General features: G+C 44.9%; 2 protein-coding genes across 2 annotated transcripts; both read left to right on the top strand.

Moving 5' to 3' along the window:
• Positions 1–1,794: 1,794 nt before the first annotated feature.
• LOC137096268 (zinc finger protein 250-like) lies at positions 1,795–13,098 on the top strand. Its single transcript, XM_067465282.1, has 5 exons — positions 1,795–2,105; positions 3,671–4,244; positions 4,494–4,576; positions 7,343–7,463; positions 9,706–13,098. Exons 2-5 carry the CDS (start codon positions 3,671–3,673, stop codon positions 11,172–11,174), a joined length of 2,247 nt encoding a protein of 748 aa, XP_067321383.1. The 5' UTR covers positions 1,795–2,105; the 3' UTR covers positions 11,175–13,098.
• Positions 13,099–17,444: 4,346 nt separating this feature from the next.
• LOC132765796 (zinc finger protein 585A-like) lies at positions 17,445–23,958 on the top strand. The gene is made up of 4 exons (XM_067465484.1): positions 17,445–17,997; positions 18,468–18,553; positions 20,869–20,989; positions 21,272–23,958. Exons 1-4 carry the CDS (start codon positions 17,481–17,483, stop codon positions 23,458–23,460), a joined length of 2,913 nt encoding a protein of 970 aa, XP_067321585.1. The 5' UTR covers positions 17,445–17,480; the 3' UTR covers positions 23,461–23,958.
• The last annotated feature ends 1,372 nt before the right edge of the window (positions 23,959–25,330 follow it).

Genomic DNA, 25,330 nt, shown 5'->3' with positions numbered 1-25,330 from the left:
TCTGCAGCTGGCAGATGGTAATTTTGTCAGCGCGGATTGTGTTTAAGTGCAGGCCAAGGTCTTGAGGCACTGCACCCAGTGTGCCGATCACCACTGGGACCACCTTGATGATGATGATGATGATGATTATTATTATTTGAACCAGCAGACAAGATCACTTTGCTGGCTGTTGGTCACCACTGGGACCACCTTGACTATAATTATAATTATAATTATTTCTTTCTGCAGGGAACACCCCCAGGGTGAAAGGGCCAAGGGGAAGGGAGGGGCTGCTTGTCCCTTAAGGGCCCAAAGGGGGCAAACGAGGCCTCCCAGGGACCCCCTCCCACCAATCCACCTACCCACCCACCCACCCAGAAGGGCCAGTGGGCGGGGTCCCAAGGGGAGGGAGGGAGGGGGCGTGGCCAGGGAGGAGAGGCCCCGCCCACAGCAGCAGGAGCAGGTGTCCCAGGAGGAGAGTTGCAGAGACAAAGAGGCAGGAGGCTGGCAAGAGGGCAGAGCCTGGCCCACTCCTCGCCCACCTCTTCCTTCCTTCCTTCTCAAGGCCATCAGGTGAGGCCCCCTTCTCCCCCCATCTTCAATCTGGAGGGGAAGTCTCAGATCTGGAGGGGAAGAGGGAAGGGAAGAGAAGGGGAGGCTGCTTCTGGGGAGAAGGGAAGAGGGGGAGGGAACACAGGGATGAGGACTACAACTCCCAGGAAGCTCAGGACACGAGGAAGGCCAGGGGGTTGGGGGTGGGCTCTGTACTTCTCCCTCCTCCCCCCCCCCCCCCCCCCAGCCGGGCCCCTTGCTTGCTTGCTTGCTTGCTTGCTTGCTTGTTTTCCTCCTTGAGCCCCCTTCCCCTCCCTCCTTCCTCCCTCTCAGCTGGCCTCCCTCCAGGCAGGAGAAGAAGAGCCTCTCTCTAAGGCGCCCTTCTCTCCTTCCTTCCTTCCTTCCTTCCTCCCTCCCTTCCTTCTCTCTCTCCTTTTCTCCTTCCTTCCTTTTTTCTCTCTCTTTCCTTTCTTCTTTCCTTCCATCCCTCCTCCCTTTTTTCTTTCTCTCCTTCCTTCTCTCTTTCCTTTCTCTCTTTCCTTCCTTCCATCTCTCTTTCATTTCTCTCCTTCCTTCCGTCCTTCCTTCTTCTTTCCTTTCTCTCCTCCCTCCCTCCCTTCCTGTCTTTCCTTCTTTCTCTCTTTCCTTCCTTCCTTCCATCCCTCCTCTCTTTTCTCTTTTCTTTCTCTCCTTCCTTCTCTCTTTCCTTTCTCTCCTTCCTTCTCTTTCTCCTTATTTCGTTCCTTCTTCTCTCTTTCCTTTCTCTTTCCTTCCTTCCATCTCTCTTTCCTTTCTCTCCTTCCTTCCTTCTCTATTTCCTTCTTTCTCTCCTTTCTTCCTTCATTCTTCCTTCCTTCTTTCCTTTCTCTCCTTCTCTCTTTCCTTCTTTCTCTCCTTTCTTCCTTCCTTCATTCTTCCTTCCTTCCTTCTTTCCTTTCTCTCCTTCTTTCCTTCTCTCTTTCCTTCTTTCTCTCCTTCCTTCTTTCTCTCCTTCCTTCCTTCTTTCCTTCCTTCTCTCTCCTTCCTCCCTTCCTTCCTCCCTCCCTCCCTTCTCTCTTTCCTTCTCTCTTTCCTTCCTTCTCTCTTTCCTTTCTCTCCTGCCTTCCTTCCATTTCTCCTTCCTTCCTTCCTTCCTTCTCTCTTTACTTCTTTCTCTCTTTCCTTTCTTCTTCCTTCCTCTCTTCTCTCTTTCCTTTCTCTCCTTCCTTCCTTCTCTCTTTCCTTCTCTTTCCTCCCTCCCTCCCTCCCTTCTCTCTTTCCTTCCTTCTCTCTTTCCTTCTTTCTCTCTTTCTTTCCTTCCTTCCTTCTCTTTCCTTCCATCCTTCCTTCTCTCTTTCCTTCCTTCCTCTTCATCCCTCTCCCCCTTGAGCCCCCCTCCCCTCCAGGCAGGAGCAGAAGGCCCTCTCTTTGAGGCTCTAAAGGGAAGGAAAGAGACTCTGGGAGGGAGGAGGGGGAGCAGGCAGAGCCAAGGCAGGAAGACCATCCAGACCTCCAAAGTCTCACTGGAAGTCCGGACAAAGGATAGAAAGCAGGGAGAGGAAGGAGAAAAGGGGTTGAAGTTGGAACCATTTGAGGTCAAGCTCGTATGGGAAGTGTGGGGCCCTTTTGATGGCCCTTTTTAAGAGTTAGCCACGAGAGCTTCCTACGTTCTCCTATGAGGCATCTGCATCACAGAATGAATGCACTTTGGGGCCACTTGGACTGCACTGTCTCAATAGTCTGACCTCCTGGGAGAGGGCGTAGAGTGAGGAACCAGCACTCTTGAGTAGAGGAGGCTTGAAGGACCTTGCCACACTACAACTCTCAGGATTCCTCTCAGTTTCAGAACAAGGGAAGTGGGTCTGAAGGAAAGGGGAAGGGAATCATAGAGTTGGAAGAGACCTCCTGGGCCATCCAGTCCAACCCCATTCTGCCAAGAAGCAGGAATATTGCATTCAAAGCACCCCTAACAGATGGCCATCCAGCCTCTGTTTCAAAGCTTCCAAGAAGGAATCTCCACCACACTCTGGGGCAGAGAGTTCCACTGCTGAACAGCTCTCACAGTCAGGAAGTTCTTCCTAATGTTCAGATGGAATCATAGAATCAAAGAGTTGGAAGAGACCTCATGGGCCATCCAGTCCAACCCCCTGCCAAGAAGCAGGAATATTGCATTCAAATCACCCCTGACAAATGGCCATCCAGCCTCTGCTTAAAAGCTTCCAAAGAAGGAGCCTCCACCACACTCCGGGGCAGAGAGTTCCACTGCTGAACGGCTCTCACAGTCAGGAAGTTCTTCCTAATGTTCAGATGGAATCTCCTCTCTTGTAGTTTGAAGCCATTGTTCCGCGTCCTAGTCTCCAAGGAAGCAGAGAACAAGCTTGCTCCCTCCTCCCTGTGGCTTCCTCTCACATATTTATACATGGCTATCATATCCCCTCTCAGCCTTCTCTTCTTCAGGCTAAACATGCCCAGTTCCCTAAGCCGCTCCTCATAGGGCTTGTTCTCCAGACCCTTGATCATTTGAGTCGCCCTCCTCTGGACACATTCCAGCTTGTCAATATCTCTCTTGAATTGTGGTGCCCAGAATTGGACACAATATTCCAGATGTGGTCTAACCAAGGCAGAATAGAGGGGTAGCATTACTTCCTTAGATCTAGACACTAGGCTCCTATTGATGCAGGCCAAAATCCCATTGGCTTTTTTTGCCGCCACATCACATTCCTGGCTCATGTTTAACTTGTTGTCCACGAGGACTCCAAGATCTTTTTCACACGTACTGCTCTCGAGCCAGGCGTCCCCCATTCTGTATCTTTGCATTTCATTTTTTCTGCCAAAGTGGAGTATCTTGCATTTGTCACTGTTGAAACTGAGAGGAATCTCCCAGGATTCCTCTCAGTTTCAGAACTGTATATACAGGGAAACAAGGGTAGTGGTGCTGAAGGAAAGGGGAAGGGAAGAGCAATACTAGTGGATTCCCATAGTGTTACTTTATGAAGTTTCCTCTAAACTGCCAAGGCTCTGCTTTTCTTACCGGGAAGCCAGATAGTAGCAACACAAAAATGGGGTGTAAAGACTCCTTACCTCTTGATGGTAGTAGACAATAAACTTGGACTTCACCTTCCCTTTGATTTGTATAGTCTTTGCTTCATGACATTTTCAGATGGAGAGGGGAAGAGATCCTTCAGTCCTGATGGAGCCCAAAGTGAAGATGGAGGAGCCAAGTCCACCCAACCCTGAAGGAGGAGGAGAGCCCAAGGAAATGTGGGTCAGGAGAAGTGTTGAGTTCCCAGGCAGAATGGGTCAGGATGCCCTCGAGGAGAAGACCTTCAGTGCAGACCTTCAGGGCCAACGCTTCCGGTGCTTCCGCTTCCAGGAAGCCTTGGGTCCCCGAGAGGTGTGCAGCCGCCTCCACTCTCTCTGCCGCCTGTGGCTGAAACCTGAGGAACATACAAAGGTTGAGATGCTGGACCTGGTGATCCTGGAGCAGTTCCTGGCCATCCTTCCTGCGGAGATGGAGCGCTGGGTGAGGGAATGTGGGGCAGAGACCAGTTCCCAGGCTGTGGCCGTGGCTGAAGGCTTCCTCCTGAGTCGGGCCCAAGAGGAGAAGGCACTGCAGGAAGAGCAGCAGGAGAGAGAGGTCCTTCAAGCCCAGGAGGCCCCATCAGGCCCCAGTGAAGGCTTCCCTTCTGGATGGATCAAGCTAGAGGAGGAGGACACAAGAGCTACTCCACCAGGTGAGAGGTCTCCCTTTTGCTTGGTCTTCACCCTCAAGGCTCTTCCAGATATACGGTCTTTGGTTATATCCCCAATGAGACCCGTCTTCAACAACTGGATTGTTAAAACATTTCTAAAAATAGTGCTAAGAATATCTAGGTGCATGATGGTATTGCATGAAACTGGCTGCACTGAATGAATGCTTATGGCAGATGAAACATTGCCAGTTGTTAATGTTCTCTTTCCTTCCTTTCTTTGGACTTTCATAGAGGAGGAACCAAGGATGCTGGGAAGCCCTAATGGCTCATCTCTTTGTGAAGCAGGAGAAATGGCCTCCATGGAACGGGATCAGGTAAAAACATGGAAATAGAAATGAAGTGGAGATAATTCTGGAATTGCCCAGGGCTATGTCATGTATCAGGAAAAGTTCTTTCACTGGTGTGTTTCTGCTTCTGCCCAAGTTTCCTTTTAAGCGATCTCAGGATTCTGTTCTCTGAGGCCTTCTTCTTCCATGAGGCCCACACAGTGCTTTCCATTTTGGACTGAATCCCCTGTTCAAACCTTCATTAGATCATAGAATCAAAGAGTTGGAAGAGACCTCATGGGACATCCAGTCCAACCCCATTCTGCCAAGAAGCAGGAATATTGCATTCAAATCACCCCTGACAGATGGCCATCCAGCCTCTGTTTAAAAGCTTCCGAAGAAGGAGCCTCCACCACACTCCGGGGCAGAGAGTTCCACTGCTGAACGGCTCTCACAATCAGGAAGTTCTTCCTCATGTTCAGATGGAATCTCCTCTCTTGTAGTTTGAAGCCATTGTTCCGCATCCTAGTCTCCACGGAAGCAGAAAACAAGCTTGCTCCCTCCTCCCTGTGGCTTCCTCTCACATATTTCTACATGGCTATCATATCTCCTCTCAGCCTTCTCCAGGCTAAACATGCCCAGCTCCTTAAGCCGCTCCTCATAGGGCTTGTTCTCCAGACCCTTGATCATTTTAGTCGCCCTCCTCTGGACACATTCCAGCTTGTCAATGTCTCTCGTCAATTGTGGTGCCCAGAATTGGAAAAAATATTCCAGAAGGCAGAATAGAGGGGTAGCATTACTTCCTTAGATCTAGACACTATGCTCCTATTGATGCAGGCCAAAATCACATTGGCTTTTTTTGCTGCCACATCACATTGTTGGCTCATGTTTAATTTGCTGTCCACAAGGAATCCAACCTGGTTGTATGTTATGGAAGAACAACCTGGGACGTGACATCTCACGGGTGCTCTCAGGATCCAGAACTCCCTTCCCAAAGAAAGTAGACTGCTATATGTCCATCCACCTGTCCTTAGGGCTTCTTTCTCTGAATAGGAGAAAGGTTTCCTGCTCCAACAAGCCTTGGAGAACTGATGGTTTGGTTGGAACAAGGTTGTAGGTCACACAGGATCTTCTATCTTTTGCCGTATTGTGAGTTTACAATTTTTCCTGGTTTTATTTTTTGATAGCTCATTTGCTTTTTTAACTTCTGGATTTGTCCAACTCAGTAGTGTTATCCAGCCCAGATTCTACTAGTTTCTTTATGTCATGGAGAACCTTTCCACAAGCATGCCTGAAATTGGATATGTGACTGTATTTCTTTCAATCACAGATTGGGCCTTTCATGATCTGTTCCAGAATCCCGTCTGGTATTGAGGTCAGGCTGATTTGGGTGGTGATTGTTTGGGTCCTCTTTCCCCCCCCTTTTTGAAGATGGGGACAACATTTGCGTTCTAGTCTTCCGAAATTTTTCCTGTTCTCCAGAAATGCTCAAAGATGATTGGCAGTTGTTCTACTGCCAGTTCTTTTAATATCCTTGGATGTACAGGCTGTCCTCAAGTTGCAAACAAGATAGGTTCTGTAGGTTTACTCTTATGCTAAATTTGTATATGTCAAAACAGGTACATTTTTAAGTGCAACTCCAGTCAAATTGAACTGTGGTGTTGGAGGAAAGTGCTGAGAGTGCCTTGGACCGCAAGAAGATCCAACCAGTCCATACTTCAGGAAATAAAGCCCGACTGCTCATTGGAGGGAAGGATAGTAGAGGCCAAGATGAAGTACTTTGGCCACATCATGAGAAGACAGGAAAGCTTGGAGAAGACAATTATGCTGGGGAAAATGGAAGGAAAAAGGAAGAGGGGCCGACCAAGGGCAAGATGGATGGATGGCATCCTTGATGGGACTGGCTTGACTCTGAAGAAGCTGGGGGTGGTGACGTCCAACAGGGAACTCTGGCTTGGGCTGGTCGATGAGGTCACAAAGAGTCAGAAGTGACTGAATGAATAAACAACAACTACTACTAGATATTCCTGTACTGCCTCTTTTCCTATTGTAAAGAGGCAGTACAGAGGTTAAGATCATCCAAGGAGGCCCTGCTCTCAGTTCCACCTCCTTCGCAAGGGTGACTGGTGGAGACAAGAGACAGGGCCTTCTTGGTGGTAGCCCCTTACCCCCTACCTCCTCTATGTGCAGAGTGACCTCCTCCTCAGAGAGAGTCTCTGGGTGATTCTCCTGGGACGAAGGCAAGCTATTCATCCCTAATACATGGATATTAGGCCTGGGCAATCCATGGTTCTAAATGGTTCTAAAGTACTTACTAAACTAAAGTTCTGGTGGTGAAAATTTCAGAACTCTAACAAAACTTTCAAAATTTAATTATTATTTCATTATTGGTGATTTTTATGATAAAACCAATTAGGAACTGCCATTTATAATGAAATTTTGAGAGTTTTGTTAGAGTTCTGAAATTTTCACCACCAGAACTTTAGTTTTGTAAGTACTTTAGAACCATTTAGAACCATGGATTGACCAGGCCTAATGGATATATGGGCCTCTAAGAGCACTTGCTACAAGTATAGATATCCACATCTTTGGGCAAGAACACAAACATCCCACAACTGTTGCAGGGGACTGCATGAACTCCCTTACCATCATGATGTTTCTCACTTTCTTAGAAGACCCAGCTCAGGAAAGTTGGGGAGGCTACTCCCTAAAAGTTATCTCTTTGGATTCTATACTCAGACTTCAATGCATCAGGATTCTTCTTAGCAGCTGAAGAAGCACTAATGATGTTTGTGTCCAATTTTCTTCTTTCAGGTGATATTTGAGGATGTGGCTGTACATTTCAGTGTCGAGGAGTGGGCCTTACTGGATCCGGATCAACGGACCCTGCACTGGGAGGTCATGGATGAAAATTATAGGATGGTGGCTTCTCTGGGTAAGAATTCCTCAGCCTCTTGGGTGGCTTATGGTATTTTCAGGTTGCTTGTTGCACCCTGTGAAGAACTCTTACCTTTAGCAGCCAGAATGTGGGCCTAGCGAAGCCTGTCGGCCTGAACTGTTGGAATGTGGGGCCTAGCGAAGCCCAGGCGGCCATTTTAGGATAGGGAAACAAGGAGACGCCATCTTAGGTCAGGTTTTCTTAGAGGGGGCGTGTCCTAGTCCAGTAAGCAAAGAGTAGATGGCCAGGATTGGTTAGGAATAGGGGGCGGAGCCTAATATTCAAATAGAGAGAAAAAAGTGTACTTTTTGGCAGTTAGGATTTGAGTTTTGGCAGTTAGGCTTTGTCAGTTGGTGTTCACAGTTGGATAGTGCTAGATAGAGAATTGGGTTAATCTTTTGTAGTATTCAAGGGCTAGAGGAATTAGCCAGGAATGTCATGAATGACTTTTCAATGATTGTAAAGCATAGGTTCTTTTTATTGCAATTTCCAGTGTGAGAAGGTATATTACATTACAGAAAAACATTTAGACAAAAAATGACATTGGACATACAGATTCTATGCAACTACATTGGATTCACAATTACATTGGTTAACAAACAAACATGGGGGAATTACATTTTCACTCAGCATTCACACACATGTACACACATTCATCCTCATGCATCCAAATATTACCATATCCTTTTCTCCCTCCTTGGAGAAGCACCTGTTAGGCCAGACCCTGATTTCCTGCAGCCTGCCAATGCATAGTTCCAAAACTTCCATAATGCCATAACTTCAAAACACTGAAATGCCAAAACTTCTTTCCCTAAGAACAATGCCAAGGACCAGATCTCTGTTTTCCCTACAGCAGAACCTGACTCCCTGCACAAAATCTAAGACTCCAAAAGCACACTTCTTTCTCTTCCCTTGAGAAAGAAGTCTCAAAGTGTCCAGAATCATGCTTTCCCATAGCATATCTGACACTCTCAGAACACATCACCTCTGTCCTTCCCATGGAGCAGAGCATGGCGGGTGGAACAGACTCCTCGGTCTGCCACCATTTGAGCAGTATTAGGCTGAGTCTTTTATAGGAAAATTCTGCTGGTGTAGTCCCAAAGTTGTAAATTAATGATAGACGTCTTCCATCCTGGATCCATCCCAGTTTCCTGGCCAGATGTTGATCTTCTTGATTGGTGTTGATCTTATGTTGACTTCCTTCTTAACATAAGGAAGATTGCAAACATTTCCTTTATCACTGTCCCAGTTCTTATCACAGTTTACTCTTCAGATTTCATTAGCAGATTTTAATCACAAAGCAGCAAGCAGGTAGTAAGTCATTGCAGGCCTTAATATTATACTGGTGTTTCCAAAATTATTAACTCCATCCATACAACCTTCCATTCTTCCATTTATTCCCACACATCATTTAAAATTAACATTTATCAAATTTGCACATTGAATTTATTACAGGAATACTGACAGTGGGAATAGGACCTTGCTTATGGTCTGTTTCTTTTGTTCCTGAGGGAGGCTAGGCGAAGGTTGTTTGGCTAGATTCCAGAAAGTGGGAATTTGGTTTGGAATTATCATCAGCGATTAATTTCCTGAGATAATCTCCTGTTTGTTAATTCTAGTTTTGAACCAAGTACCCATTGTACATCAAATGTAACCAAAAGCTTTTGTGCCATTAACTTACAGAAACCATTACGCATTTGTACCAGAAGAGTTTAAGCCTGTTAAATAAATGTTTTATTATAGTTAACACTTTACAACAGCCTGTGTGAGAATGTCATTGGTATTTAAACCCTCTGAGGAAAATAAACACCATAGTAACACAGAAGGGTGTTACTAAGTATCCTCTCCACACATATAACTCAGCCTGAATACTAAGCAATAAGGTGGCAGCATACCCCAATTGAAGAAACAGTTCAGGCTTAATTTAAATATATGTTCAGTTACCTCCTTCCTGTGATATTCCTTATAATTTGGTGAAGCAGCGTTGGGATTATTCTTATATCTTTCCCTGTCTGACAAATTCAAATTACTTAAAATCTTCTCTACTCCTTGGCCTTCCTTTCCTGATAATCCTTATACACCCTCACCGTCCCGCTATACATGATACCATGGTTGGAGTGATCATCCAACAACTTCCAGAAGAAGATTATTACATCTTCTTTCTCTCTCATATAACATTTATGTAGTTGATTGATTTCATTCCTCCTTTTTCCTCTTTTTTTTTGTTTCTTCATTCAAGGTGGTGATGGACAAGGGAGTGAAAATGGGGGAGTTCCAAATAAAAGGTGCCTGAAGACAGCAAGGAGTAAAAAGGAAGAAGAAAGAAGCCCAAGAATAGAAGCAGAAGGATATAACAGGAACCAGTGCTCTGCTGACATCAGGATAATCACAATCGGAGAGACAATAGATGAAAGCTTAGAGGTTGGAAACAGCCCTGTCTATGAGAATGGCTTCTTCCAAGAGGCATTTAGTATACACCCTGCACACAATGAAAAATACCAAATTGTGAGCAAGCCATATAAATGCCTGGAGTGTGGAAAGCGCTTTTATCAAAAAGGAAGCCTCCGTAGACACCAAAACACTCACATAGAAGAGAAGCCATTTAAATGCCTGGAGTGTGGAAAATGCTATACCCAAAAAGATAGCCTAAGTAGACACCAAAACACCCACACGGGAGAGAAGCCATATAAATGCCTGGAGTGTGGAAAATGTTTCATTCAGAAAGGAAACCTCAAGACACATGAAAGAACCCACACAGGAGAGAAGCCATATAAATGCCTGGAGTGTGGGAAAGGTTTTGTTTCAAATAGCAGTCTCATTAGGCATGAAATGAATCACAGAGGAGAGAAACCCTATAAATGCCTGGAGTGTGGAAAAGGTTATTCTGATAAGAGAAGTCTTATTGGACATGAAATAGAACACAGAGGAGAGAAACCCTATCAATGTCTGGAGTGCGGGAAGAGTTTCTCTTTGAGAGATAGCCTAAGGTTGCACCAAAAAACCCATAGAGAAGAGAAACCCTATAAATGCCTGGAGTGTGGAAAAGGTTTCTTTCAGAAAGCAAACCTCAAAAGACACAAAAGAACTCACACAAATGAGAAGCTATATAAATGCCAGGTGTGTGGAAAAGGTTTTTCTTATAAGAGAATTCTTATTGGTCATGAAATGAATCACAGAGGGGAGGAACCCTATAAATGCCTGGAGTGCGGGAAGAGTTTCTGTTGGGAAACTGCCCTAAAGCAACACCAAAACACCCACACAGGAGAGAAGCCATATCAATGCACAAAGTGTGGGAAATGTTTCCTTCAAAAAGGAAACCTCAAGAGACATGAAAGAATCCACACACAAGAGAAGCCATATCAATGCCTGGAGTGTGGGAAAGGTTATTCTGATAAGAGAGGCCTTATGGGACATGTCATGAGTCACAGAGGAGAGAAACCCTATAAATGCCTGGAGTGTGGAAAAGGTTATTCTGATAAGAGAAATCTTATTGGACATGTAATGAGTCACAGAGGAGAGAAACCCTATCAATGCCTGGAGTGCGGGAAGAGTTATATACTTAAATCCACTCTTACAGCTCACCAAAACAGCCTTAAAGGAAAGTGTGGGAAGAGTTTTAGCTACAAATCAGACCTCACAAATGTCCAAGATAGTCCTTTAGAAGTCAAAATCGAAGACATATCTGTAGTGAAGGTAGAGCTTCCATAGGAGAGTCTCAAGGCCCACCAAAAAACTTACATGGGAGAGACATCAAAAAGCATGGAATCTGATAATACTTTGAACTGCACATCAATACTCAAAGACTGTTGGAATGTTCATACAAAGAAATTCTACACCTTCCTGCGTTTTGGAAAGAATTGGGTTGCACAACAGGCTTCACAATGTACTACGAGGGTTGAATGAAAAGTAATGCCTCCACCTTCGTAACTCCTCAACAGATGGCAGTACTGGTAAGCAGCAGGTACTGGCTTGTTCAGTAGACTCTCCTCTACAGTTCCATTTTGGCAGGAAGCCTTAGCATTGAAAAGTTGAGTTGTTAAAGTGCAAAATATGGAACCCTGCGCAGATGGTCGGTCAATGTGACTTAAGCAACGTGCAGTCATTGAATTCTTGACAGCAGAAGGTGTCACCCCAAAGGAGATTCATCAGAGAATGCAAGCTGTTTATGGCTATTGTGTTGATGCAAGTATTGTGTGTCGTTGCGCGAGGAAGTTTAAAATGTTGAGGTGGAACATCTGACTTGCGTGACAAACAAAGAGTTGGACGTCCTGTGACAGAAACCACTGAGTTTCACAAGGAAAAGGTTGACAGATTGATTCAGGATGATTGTTGTATCACTCAGAGAGAAATTTCAAGCATAATCGGCATTTCACAAGAATGTGTGGATCACACTATTGCTTTGCTTGGATATCAGAAGATCTGTGCACGATGGTTTGAGGAAACAGAGTGTCGACTTCTTTTGTGATGGCTTCAGAAAAATCGCAGAAATGTATCCAATTATCTTGTGATTACTACGAGGGTTGAATGAAAAGTAATGCCTCCATTTTGTAACTCCTCAACAGATGACAGTACTGGTATGCAGCAGGTACTGGCTTGTTCAGTAGACTCTCCTCTACAGTTCCATTTTGGCAGGAAGCCTTAGCATTGAACAGTTGTGTTGTTAAAGTGCAAAGTACTGAGCAGATGGTCAGTCAATGCAACTTAAGCAACATGCAGTCATTGCATTTTTGACAGCAGAAGGTGTCACTCCAAAGGAGATTCATCAGAGAATACAAGCTGTTTATGGTGATTGTGTTTATGTGTTGACATCATGATGCTTCTGGTGAAGATGTTGAGAGAACGGTGAGACGCCGGTTGCCGAAACAGTGTCGACTTCTTCCGTGACAGCTTCAGAAAACTTGTTTATTGTTGGCAGAAATGTATTCAGTTGTCTGATGATTATATGGAAATGTGAATAGTGGTACTTAAAGAGCACATTCTAACGATTATTTCTGCGTTTGATTTATTAAAATATTCCTAACCAAACCCAAGTAATGAAGGTGGAGGCATTACTTTTCATTCAATCCTCATTTTAAAAAACCCATACGGGAAATAAGCCATGGAAATGCCTGGAGTGTGGTAAAGCCTTCACTTAGGAGAAAAATCCCCTTGAGCATGAAATGAATCTCAGAGGAGAGATGTTTCTAAATGCTCCGAGGGTGGGAAGAGTTGTGTCCTCAAATCAGGTCTCAAAACTCTCCAGGAGAGAAAGCATACACACGCCAAGAGCGTGGGAAGGATTCAGTCCTCAGTAGGCACCAGAATACTTGCACAATGAAGGAGACACATATGAACAAAAAACTGCTCTAGCCTTTGCATTGATTCTCTCTTGTCTAGACTGACAGTTGATTAAAGTCATCTTGGACCTTTTCTTGGCACACTTTAGGTAGAACCTGGCAGGTTCATCCCAGTCCTGGCCTTGTGGCCATTCTGCCCTTCAGCTGTTGATGGGATGTGGTATCCACACTGCTTTCCTCCTTTTCAACTCTTTTGTGCTTGTTTTAGAAAGTTCACTGAAATCTTCTCAATTTTTTTGTATTCTTTTGCAAATGCTCAGAGAGAAATAAAGGTATCTTATGGCCTCGTGGTGTAATGGTTTGAGCCTTGGATTGTCCCTCTGTAAGACAGAGCTTGCACTCAGCCTTGGAAACTCACCGGTGTGCCTGGAGCAAGTGACATTCTCTCAGCCTCAGAGAAAGAAGGCAAAAGCGAAGTCCCTCAGGACTTCAGCAGTGGAACTCTCTGCCCCGGAGTGTGGAGGAGGCTCCTTCTTTGGAAGCTTTTAAACAGAGGCTGGATGGCCATCTGTCAGGGGTGATTTGAATGCAACATTCTTGCTTCTTGGCAGGGGGTTGGACTGGATGGCCCATGAGGTCTCTTCCAACTCTTTGATTCTATGATTCTATGACCAAAATACTACTTGCTGGTCTTTCACTCCACCAGTTTCACATGCCTTGACAGGGTTGTATTGGGTAGGGAATCATAGAGTTGGAAGAGACCTCAAGGGCCATCCAGTCCAACCCCCTACGAAGAAGCCTGAAAAATTGCATTCGAACACCCCTGACAGATGGCCATCCAGCCTCTGTTTAAAAGCTTCCAAAGAAGGAGCCTCCACCACAATCCGGGGCAGAGAGTTCCACTGCTGAACGGCTCTCACAATCGGGAAGTTCTTCCTAATGTTCAGATGGAATCTCCTTTCTTGTAGTTTGAAGCCATTGTTCCGTGTTCTAGTCTCCAGGGAAGCAGAAAACAAGCTTGCTCCCTCCTCCCTGTGACTTCCTCTCACATATTTATACATGGCTATCATGCTGGGGAAAATAGAAGGATAAGGGGCAAGATGGATGGACGGTATCCTTGAGGTGACTGGATTGACCTTGAAGGAGCTGGGGGTGGTGACGGCTGACAGGGAGCTCTGGCGTGGGCTGGTCCATGAGGTCACGAAGAGTCAGAAAGGACTGAAAAACAACAAACATCATGTCTCCCCTCAGGTTTCTCTTCTGCAGGCTAAACATGGCCAGCTCTTTAAGACGCTCCTCATAGGGCTTGTTCTCCAGACCCTTGGATCATTTTAGTCACCCTCCTTTGGACACATTCCAGCTTGTCAACATCTCCCTTCAATTGTGATGCCCAGAATTGGACACGATATTCCAGGTGTGGTCTAACCAAGGCAGAATAGAGCATGGGGAGCATGACTTCCCTAGATCTAGACACTAGACCAGTGCTTTTCAACCTGTGGGTCCCCAAATGTTTTGGCCTTCTACTCCCAGAAATCCTAACAGCTGGTAAACTGACTAACAGCTGGTAAACTCTGAGGATGCTTGCCATAGATGAAGGCGAAACACCAGGAGAGACTGGTTCTAGAACATGGCCATATAGCCCAAAAAACCTACAACAACCCAGTGATTCCAGCCATGAAAGCCTTCGACAATACTATTTTATTTATTTATTTATTTATTTATGAGGCCATAAAAATCTCCAGGAAGTATGCAAAGAATGAGGAAGTACTTTGTCAGTGTCACAAACGGACAGTGAAGTGACAGCTCCCCTGGTGGCCAGAAGCTGGAATGTTAAATAGCCTCTGTGTGCCTGTCTATATATGTTGTTTATGTATGACATTGAATGTTTGCCATATATATGTACATTGTAATCCGCCCTGAATCCCCTGCGGGGTGAGAAGGGCAGAATATAAATACTGTAAATAAATTTACAGCATTTCTATTCCACCCTTCTCACCCCACAGGGGACTCAGGGCACATCACAATACACATATACATGGCAAACATTCAATATCATAGACACACAACATATATAGACAGAGACATAGAGGCTATTTAACTTTTCAGCTTCATGAGGTAAGCTTTTTTAATTCTGGCCACCGGGGGAGCTGTTGCTTCACCACCCACTTGTAACACCAATGGAGTACTTCCTCATTCTTTTGCATGCTGCTGGAGAGTTTTATGGCATTGTAAATTAGTTAAATTAGCCTCCCCGCATAAGCAGTACCTAAATTTCATCTGTCAACTGTCTTTTGGGTTGTGGTTCCTCATGTTGTGGTGACTCCCAACCATAACATTATTTCATAACTGTTATTTTGCTACTGTTGTGAATCGTAATGTAAATATCTAATATGCAGGATGTATTTTCATTCATTGGACCAAATTTGCCACAAATACCTGATATGCCCAAATTTGAATACTGGTGGGATTGGGGGGAGGGGTTGATTCATTGGACCAAATTTGCCACAAATACCTGATATGCCCAAATTTGAATACTGGTGGGATTGGGGGGAGGGGTTGATTTTGTCATTCGGGAGTTGTAGTTGCTGGGATTTATAGTTCACCTACAATCAAAGAGCATTTTGAACTCCACCAATTAAATTAAACCCAACTTGGCACCCAGAACTCTCATGATGAACAGAAAATACTGGAAGGGTTTGGTCGGCATTGACTTTGAGTTTTGGAGTTGTAGTTCGCCTACATCCAGAGAGCACTGTGGACTCAAACAATGATGGATCTGAGCCAAACTTGGCACAAATACTCAATATGCCCAAATGTGAACACTAGTGGGGTTTGGGGAAAATAGACTTTGAGAGTTGTAGTTGCTGGGATTTATAGTTGACCTACAATCACAACAGGATGAGGGCTTTTGGTGGGAGGATTCATTGTTTCCAAAAAGGAAGATAAGGACAGGTGGAAAGATCTGCCAAAGGGGTTCCCAAGACCATCAGAAATATGTGTCTTCTGGTGATCTTGGGTGACCCCTCTGAAACCCCTTTGCAACCCCCCAAAGGGTCCAGACCCTCAGGTTGAGAAACGCTGAGCTACTAGAAGACAGAAGAGCTGCACAACAAAGGAAAAAACACAGCCTTGAAGGTCACAGTCCAACCCATAAGGACCGAAGGGTGTGTGTATGCCATGCTCTGAGGCTGAGAGACTAATCTGCTGCCTACCATGAGATGGAACCACAGGCCTGAAGGCCATGGCCAATCCAAGAAGTCAAAGGTATTTCACCTAGATGGGCAGAGGACCAAAGGGTGGTCCCAAGAAGAGGGAGGGGAAGGGGGCGTGTCTGGGGAGGAGAGGCCCCACCCCCAGCAGCAGGTAGCCCAGGAGAAGAGTTGCAGAGACAAAGAGGCTGGAGGTGGTCCCCTCTCAAGACCATGTGGTGAGTCCTCCTTTCCCCCATCTTCCACCTTTTTGTGGCTCCTCAGATCTGGAGGAGAAAGAGGGGGAGAGGGATGGGGAGGAAAAGCAGACTCTGGGAAGAAAGGAATAGGGCAGGCATGGGCAAACTTGGATACTCCAGGTATTTTGGACTTCAACTCCCACAATTCCTAATAGCCTACTGGCTGTTAGGAATTGTGGGAGCTGAAGTCCAAAATACCTGGAGGGCCCATGTTTGCCCATACATAGAATAGGGAAAGAAACAAAGGCCAACCAGGGGACATGGAGCAGGGCTGTGGACTACAACTCACAGGAAGCTCAGGATAGGTGGGGGGGGGGGGGGGGAGAGAGCTGGTAATGGGCTCTGCAGTGTCCCTTCTCCCCACCCCTCTTCCTCTTCCTTTCTTCCTCCCTGGGACCAACCTCCCTCTCTCTCACCCTGGCCTCTTTCCCAAGGGAAAAAGATTTTGGAGACTCCAAGGGGAAGAAAAGAGAGGCAGGTGCTGCAGGAACACAAGGGAGGAAGACAAGGATGCACACAAGAAAGTCACTGAATCTCTCCCAAATCCATCTTGGAGACAGGACAAGGGCTGGAGAGAGAAGTGAGGCTGGAGACAGAGATGGAGAAAAGAGCGGCAAAGGCAGAAGCAAGTCCAAGTCGAAAGGAGTTTTGGGCAACGCTGAGGAGGAGGAATGGGCTGATTCAAACTTCAAAATTAGAACTTATCAAGTTATAACAATATATGGTACTCATGAGTACCATCAGGGTACAAATAAAGTTTCATTATTATTATAATTATTACATTGTATTACATAATAACACTATATGGAAAAATTGATGCTATTTTGAGGCCATTTTAGAGTAGGTAATGAAAGAATGTTGCATTTTCGTATAAGGCATCTGCACCACAGAATTAATTCACTTTGGGGCCACTTGGACTGCATTTGTTTGAATGGTCTGCCTTCCTGGGAGGGGGAGATGGTGAGGCACCAGCACTCTTGGGCAGAAAAGGCGAAGGACTTTACCACACTACAACTCCCAGGATTCCTCTCAGTTTCAGAACTGTGTATGAAGAGAAGGCAGCAGTGATGCAACTGGATTCCCCACAGTGTTACTTCATGAAGTTTGCTCTATAAACAGCGAGGGCTCTGGTTTAGTTACAGGGAAGCCAAATGGTGGGGACACAAAAGAGAGACTCCTTTCTCTTGAGAGTGGGAGATCATTAACCTGGACTTGATTTCCCCTTTGTCTTGCGTAGCCTTTGCTTTCTGACATCTTCAGGTGGAGAAGGGAAGAGGTCCTTCAGTCCTGATGGAGCCCAGAGTGGAGATGGAGGAGCCAGACCAGGGCAGCCCTGAAGGGGGAAGCAAGCCCAATGAAATGTGGGGCAGGAGAAGTGTTGGGTTCCCAGGCAGAATGGGTCAGGATGCCTTGGAGGAGAAGGCCTTCAGCGCAGATCTTCAGGGCCAACACTTCCTCTATGAGGAGGCCTTGCGTCCCCGAGAGGTCTGCAGCCGCCTCCACTCTCTCTGCCGCCTGTGGCTGAAGCCTGAGGAACATACAAAGGTGGAGATGCTGGACCTGGTGATCCTGGAGCAGTTCCTGGCCGTCCTTCCTGCAGAGATGGAGAGCTGGGTGAGGGAATGTGGGGCAGAGACCAGTTCCCAGGCCGTGGCCTTGGCTGAAGGATTCCTCCTGAGTCGGGCTGAAGAGGAGAAGGCACTGCAAGAAGAGTGGCAGGAGAGAGAAGTCCTTCAGGCCCAGGAGGCCCCACCTTCCAGGTGGATCAAACTGGAGGAGGAGGAGGACACAAGGGTTGCTCCTCCAGGTAAGAGGTCTTTTCCTTGGTCCTTGCTCTCAAGGTTCCTTCAAATGTCAGGTCTTCTATTGTGTCCCCAAATACATGTTTCCATTGCTGTTTGTTAGAGGAGATCAAAGAGGCTGCTCCACAGGGTAAGATCCCTTCTTTCTCTTGGTCAAAGATCTCCCCAACGTATGATCTTCTATTCTTTCCCACATGATGCGCGTCTTGAATAACTGTTTGGTTAGAATGTTTCAAGAACAGTTTTAGGAATATTTACATCCAGTCTGGTATTGTATGGAAATGGGCTGTATCTCAGGAATGTTTGTGCCAAATGAAACCCTTTCCAGTTCCTTCTGGTCTTTGTTTTAAGGCTTCATGTTGCTCCCTCTTTGTGTTGTTTGAATTGTAAACCGCTTTGAGACCTCAAAATGAGCTTTGAAAAACAAATATAGAAATCCAGCTTCCCTTCTCTTCCTATGTTTGCCATTTCACAGGAGAGGAGACAAGGGTGCCGAGAAGACGTGGCAGCTCCACTCTTTCTGATGCAGGAGAAGAAGTGGCATCTATTCCGCAAGATCAGGTAAAGAGATGACAGTCGAAATGAACTGGAGATAATTATGGAAACGTCTCCGACCACTTCATATGGTCTGGAACTTGCTTTTCTTCTGCTTCCACCCAAGTTTCATTTTAAGAAATCCCAGAATGCTGTTCCTGAAAACTTTTATCTTCCAGTAGGGCCCACACAGTGCCTTACACTTCAGATTTTCAAACAATTATAGGATCAACATAATAATAATATAATATTTAATTTATACCGTCACCATCTCCCGCATCACCCCTGGTGTCTCAGTGGCTTAAACCACTGAGCTGCTGAACTTGCTGAACGAAAGGTTGGCTGTTCGAATCTGGGAAGCGGGTGAGCTTTCATTGTTAGCTCTAGCTTCTGCCAACCCAGCAGTTCAAAAACATGTCAATGTGAGTAGATCAATAGGTACCGCTTCTGCAGGAAGTTAATGGCACGACATGCAGTCATGCTGGCCACATGACCTTGGAGGTGTCTACGGACAACGCTGGCTCTTCGGCTTAGAAATGGAGATGAGTACCACCCTTCAGAATCAGACACAACTAAACTTAATGTCAAGGGGAAATCTTTAACTTTACTACCATCTCCCATAGGGACACGGGGTGGCTTACAAATAGCACACAATGGTGCTACAGAACATATAAAAGACAGTATACGGATGTTTAAACTAATAACACATTTAAAACCAGATATATAACATTACCAAGATCAATGGAGTCAATAAAATATGGCAGTAGCCATTGATTAAAAGATCCATGCATCAATTTAGCCTTCTCTGGCTACAGATAGTAGTCTGGCTGCTATCTTAAACATTATCAAACATAGTTGTACATTCTGGAAGAACGTCCCAGGAGAGGCCTTATTAGCCATGGCTGATTCAGAGGTCTCAGAATGCTGTTCCCTGAGGTCTTCTTCTGCTTCTTTGGCCCACGTGGTGCCTTCCATTTTGGATTCAATACTGCATTAAAACTTCCCCTGGAGCAACTTAGTTGTATGTATTGTCGAAGGCTTTCATGGCTGGAATCACTGGGTTGTTGTAGGTCTTTTGGGCTATATGGCCATGTTCTAGAAGCATTCTCTCCTGATGTTTCACCTGCATCTATGGCAAGCATCCTCAGAGGTTGTAAGGACCTCACAACCAGGAAAGAGAGATATTGACAAGCTGGAATGTGTCCAGAGGAGGGCGACTAAAATGATCAAGGGTCTGGAGAACAAGCCCTATGAGGAGCGGCTTAGGGAACTGGGCATGTTTAGCCTGAAGAAGAGAAGGCTGAGAGGAGATATGATAGCCATGTATAAATATGTGAGAGGAAGCCACAGGGAGGAGGGAGCAAGCTTGTTTTCTGCTTCCTTGGAGACTAGGACGCGGAACAATGGCTTCAAACTACAAGAGAGGAGATTCCATCTGAACATTAGGAAGAACTTCCTGACTGTGAGAGCCGTTCAGCAGTGGAACTCTCTGCCCCGGAGTGTGGTGGAGGCTCCTTCTTTGGAAGCTTTTAAGCAGAGGCTGGATGGCCATTTGTCAGGGGGATTTGAATGCAATATTCCTGCTTCTTGGCAGGGGGTTGGACTGGATGGCCCATGAGGTCTCTTCCAACTCTTTGATTCTATGATTCTATGAAATCAGGGGATGCTTACTTCTTGGGAGGAGAGCAAGGACCAATCTCGATAAAATAGTGAAGAGTAGAGACATAACACTGGCAACGAAGATCCGCATAGTCAAAGCCATGGTATTCCCTGTAGTCACCTACGGATGTGAGAGCTGGACCATAGGGAAGGCTGAAGGAAGAGAGATGCTTTTGAACAGTGGTGCTGGAGGAAAGTTCTGAGAGTGTCTTGGACTGCGAGAAGATCCAACGAGTCCATACTTCAGGAAATGAAGCCCGATTGCTCATTGGAGGGAAGGAGAGTAGAGGCCAAGATGAAGTCCTTTGGCCACATCATGAGAAGACAGGAAAGCTTAGAGAAGAGAATGATCCTGGGGAACATGGAAGGAAAAAGGAAGAGGGGCCAACCAAGGGCAAGATGGATGGATGGCATCCTTAAAGTGACTGGATTGACCTTGAAGGAGCTGGGGGTAATGACAGCCGACAGAGAGTTCTGGTGTGGACTGGTCCATGAGGTCACGAAGAGTCAGAAACGACTGAACGAATGAACAACAACAAAGAAGGCCCAGCTCAGGAAAGTTGGGGTGGCTACTCCTAAAAGTTATATCTTTGAATTCTTTGCTCAGAGTTTCAATTCATCAGGATTCTTCTTATCAGTTGAAGAAGCACTAATGATTTGTGTGACCAACTTTCTTCTTTCAGGTGACATTTGAGGATGTGGCTGTCCATTTCAGTGTCGAGGAATGGGCCTTACTGGATCCGGATCAACGGTCCTTGCACTGGGAGGTCATGGAAGAAAATTATAGGATGGTGGCTTCTCTGGGTAAGAATCCCTCAGCTTCTTGGTTAAGAAAAATCTATTTTGGGAGTTGCCATTTTTTTTCTACAGTTTTGCTGCATAGTTCAGGAACACGAGTCACCTTTGACCAGCACTTCTGGTTCCTGACCAGGCTGGAAGAACTAATTTCTGTCTGGGCACAGGATGTTTACTCAATGCTTACTTGAACATGGTTTAGTAGGGTGGCTCATGGTGTTTTCAGATTGCATGTTACATCATCTTCTGTACTATGATGGGAGTGATCATCCATTTTTGTCTTCTTTCAAGGTGGTGATGGACAGGGAAGTGAAAATGGAGGAGCACGAAATAAAATGTGGCTGAAAGCAGTGAGAAGTAAAAAAGAAGAAGAAGAAAGTCCAATAATGGAAGCAGAAGGATATAACAGGAACCAGTGCCCTTTTGACATAAGGGAAATCACAATGCAAGAGACAATAGATGAATTCAGGGAGATTGGAAACAGCCCTGTCTATGAAAATGGCTCCTTCCAAGAGGCGTATAGTATACAACCTGCAAGCAATGAAAAATACGAAATTGTGGACAAGCCATATAAATGCCTGGAGTGTGGAAAACATTTTCATTTAATGATATACCTCCTTAGACATCAAAAAACCCACACAGGAGAGAAGCCATATAAATGCCTGGAGTGTGGAAAATGCTATACCCAAAAATGTAACTTAAGTATACACCAAAACACCCACAGGGAAGAGAAACTCTATAAATGCGTGAAGTGTGGAAAAGGTTTTTCTGATAAGAGAAGTCTTATTGGACATGAAATGAATCACAGAGGGGAGAAACCCTATCAATGCCTGGAGTGCGGGAAAAGTTTCTCTTGGAGAAATGGGCTTAAGCGGCACCTAAACACCCACAAAGGAGAGAAGCCATATAAATGCCTGGAGTGTGGAAAATGTTTCTTTCAGAAAGGAGACCTCAGTGCACATCAAAAAACACATACAGGAGAGAAGTCATATAAATGCATGGAGTGTGGGAAATGTTTCCTTCAAAAAGGAAACCTCAAGATTCATGAACGAATCCACACAGGAGAGAAGCCATATAAATGCCTGGAGTGTGCAAAATGCTTCACTCAGAAAGCAGTCCTTAATGCACATCAAGAAACCCACACTGGAGAGAAGCCATATAAATGCCTGGAGTGTGGAAAATGTTTCTTTGAGAAAGGAAACCTCAAGAGACATGAAAAAACCCACACAGGAGAGAAGCCATATCAATGCCTAGAGTGTGGAAAACCCTTTCATAGAAAAAGTAGCCTCTGTAGACACCAAAAAACCCACACAGGAGAGAAGCCATATAAATGCTTGGAGTGTGGAAAAGGTTTTTCAGAAAGGAGATGTCTTATTGGACATGAAATGAATCACAGAGGAGAGAAACCCTATAAATGCCTGGAGTGTGGAAAAGGTTATTCTGATAAGAGATTTCTTATTGCACATGAAATGAATCACAGAGGAGAGAAACCCTATAAATGTCTGATATGTGGGAAGAGTTTTAGTTGGAGAACTGGCTTTAAGTTGCACCAAAACACCCACATAGGAGAGAAGCCATATAAATGCATGGAGTGTGGAAAATGTTTCTTTCAGAAAAGAGACCTCAACACACATCAAGAAACCCACACGGGAGAAAAACCATATAAATGCATGAAGTGTGGAAAATGTTTCGTTCAGAAAGGAAACCTCAAGAAACATGAAAGAACCCACACAGGAGAGAAACCACATAAATGCCTGGAGTGTGGAAAACCCTTTCATGAAAAAAGAGACCTCCGTAGACACCAAAAGACCCACACAGGAGAGAAGCCATATACATGCCTGGAATGTGGAAAATGCTATACTCAGAAAGATAGCCTAAGTAGACACCAAAACACCCACAGGGAAGAGAAACCCCATCAGTGCCTGGAGTGTGGAAAAGGTTTTTCTGATAAGAGAAATCTTATTGCACATCAAATGAATCACAAAGGAGAGAAACCCTATCAATGTCTGGAATGCGGGAAGAGTTTCTCTTGGAGAAATGGGTTTAAGCTGCACCAAAACACCCACATAGGAAAGAAGCCATATAAATGCCTGGAGTGTGGGAAATGCTTCCATCAGAAAAGTACCCTCAATGCACATCAAAAAACCCACACAGGCGAGAAGCCATATACATGCATGAAGTGTGGAAAAGGTTTCATTGAGAGAGTCAACCTCAAGAGACATGAAAGAACTCACACAGGAGAGAAGCCATATAAATGCCTGGAGTGTGGAAAAGGTTATTCAGATAAGAGAAGTTTTATTGGACACGAAATGAATCACAGAGGAGAGAAACCATATCAATGTCTGGAGTGCGGGAAGAGTTATAGCCTTAAATCTGTTCTTACAGCTCACCAGAATAGTCATACAGGAGAGTTTGGGAAGAGTTTTAGCTACAAATCAGACCTCAAAAATATTGGAAATTTAATAACCTGTTGGAATTAACTGCATCCTAAGCTTATTGAAAAATTAAAAATGACATCACAGACCTCACTACCTCTGAGGATGCTTGCCATAGATGCAGGCGAAACATCAGGAGAGAATGCCTCTAGAACATGGCCATATCGCCCGAAAAACCCTACAACAACCCAGACATCACACCCGTTTGGCAAATGTGAATCTCTATAAACATGTGGAGATCACCTTTTGAAAACTATTAGTCAAGAAAAGCATGACCTAGTTAGGAATCAACTTGTTGAACAAGTGATATTCATAAGCATTCATGTAACGGCACACAGGTAACTCAGCTGTTAAACTGAAGAAACATGTCTTTAAACTGCCAAGGATAAAGACATGCCACTACAAATATATATATATCGTTAGCAGAGAATTGTTGTTTCTTTCATGAAGTTGAATTACAATTGTAATTGCCCAAAAGATACACACTCCCTTAAAGCCTCTTAGTTAAAATAGGTACTCAGAGATAAGAACAAGGCTTCTTTGAAAAATGAAATGGAAAAAGTATGATAGCTGGGACCCTACGCTGGTTGGTCTGAATTAATGAGGAGAACACATGCGCGGGACAGCACAGCAAGTGAGAGACGCAGCTGTGTCAGAGTTGTGGCAAGATAGTTCGCCAGAAAGGGGGAGAGGAAACATTTCTATCCCTTTTACCATCTTCGTAAGCTGTTTATAATTTAACGGTAACTAACTCTAACCTTACTTATACTTGGGAGAAGTTAAAAAGGGGAATTTTCCTTTGAAGAAAGTTATTGAAGATAGTGCCTGTTCCCTGTGGACAAGTTTGAGAGAACTGATACTTTACCAAGAAAGCTTTACAATTCCTGTTTGATTCATTAATAAAAGACTTTGTTGTACCTTTAAAGCCATTTGAAGATTCCTTTTGTAAAGAAAACCTCTGGGAACTTCTTCTTAGGCCCCTGGCTTCCCGCTGGGTAAAGGTTACACAACCTATATCTAAAGTCAACTAGCTATAGGCCCAGTGGCGACAGAACAGTTTGGGATCTGCCTACCTTCATGACTGCATCTCTGTATATGAACCCACACGATCTCTTCGATCATCGGGAGAGGCCCTGCTCACGTTTCCACCTGTATTGCAAGCGCGATTGGTAGGGACGAGAGAGAGGGCCTTTTCGGTGGTGGCCCCTCGACTCTGGAACTCACTCCCTAAGGACATCAGGCATGCCCCAACTCTGGCAGTCTTTAGGAGGAGCTTGAAGATGTGGTTGTTCCAGTGTGCCTTCCCAGAATAATGATCCCATAGCACTTTGTCCTCCAAAGCACCTCATATTGTTTAGGTCTGCTTGTATGTTTCCACAAACCCATCACTTTTTCGCCCATGTCTAGCATTATTTTTAATTTGAATTACATTTGGCCTACCCATAGATGTTAAAGTGTGTTGTCCTATTGATAATGCTTATGTTATTGTTTTAAATTGCTGTTTTGTTGTTATTGCTTGTATTGTTGTATTTTGGGCTCGGCCTCATGTAAGCCGCACCGAGTCCCCCGGGGAGATGTTAGCGGGGTATAAATAAAGTGTTATGTTATGTTATTCATCCAGTGGTTTTTGGGTTATGTTAATCCCACAAATGAACATTACATTTTTATTTATATAGATTCTGCTGATGTCATCCCAAAGTTGTAAATGAATGATTGACGCCTTCCATCCTGGCTCCATCTCATTTTCCTGGCCAGATGTTGATCTTCTTGATTGGTGTTGACAGACACAAGGCTTGTGTTGACTTCCTTCTTAACGTAGGGAATGTTGCAAACTTTTCCTTAACTTGAAATAATCATTGTCACCGTTCTTATCAGTGTTTACTTTTCTGTTCTTTCACCGCTGGAGCTGAAATTA

This window comes from Anolis sagrei, chromosome 2, assembly GCF_037176765.1.
Source record: "Anolis sagrei isolate rAnoSag1 chromosome 2, rAnoSag1.mat, whole genome shotgun sequence".
In the NCBI taxonomy this organism is placed as follows: domain Eukaryota; kingdom Metazoa; phylum Chordata; class Lepidosauria; order Squamata; family Dactyloidae; genus Anolis; species Anolis sagrei.
The sequence above is the reverse complement of the archived record's forward strand: the minus strand, read 5'-3'. Positions and strand labels throughout refer to the sequence as shown.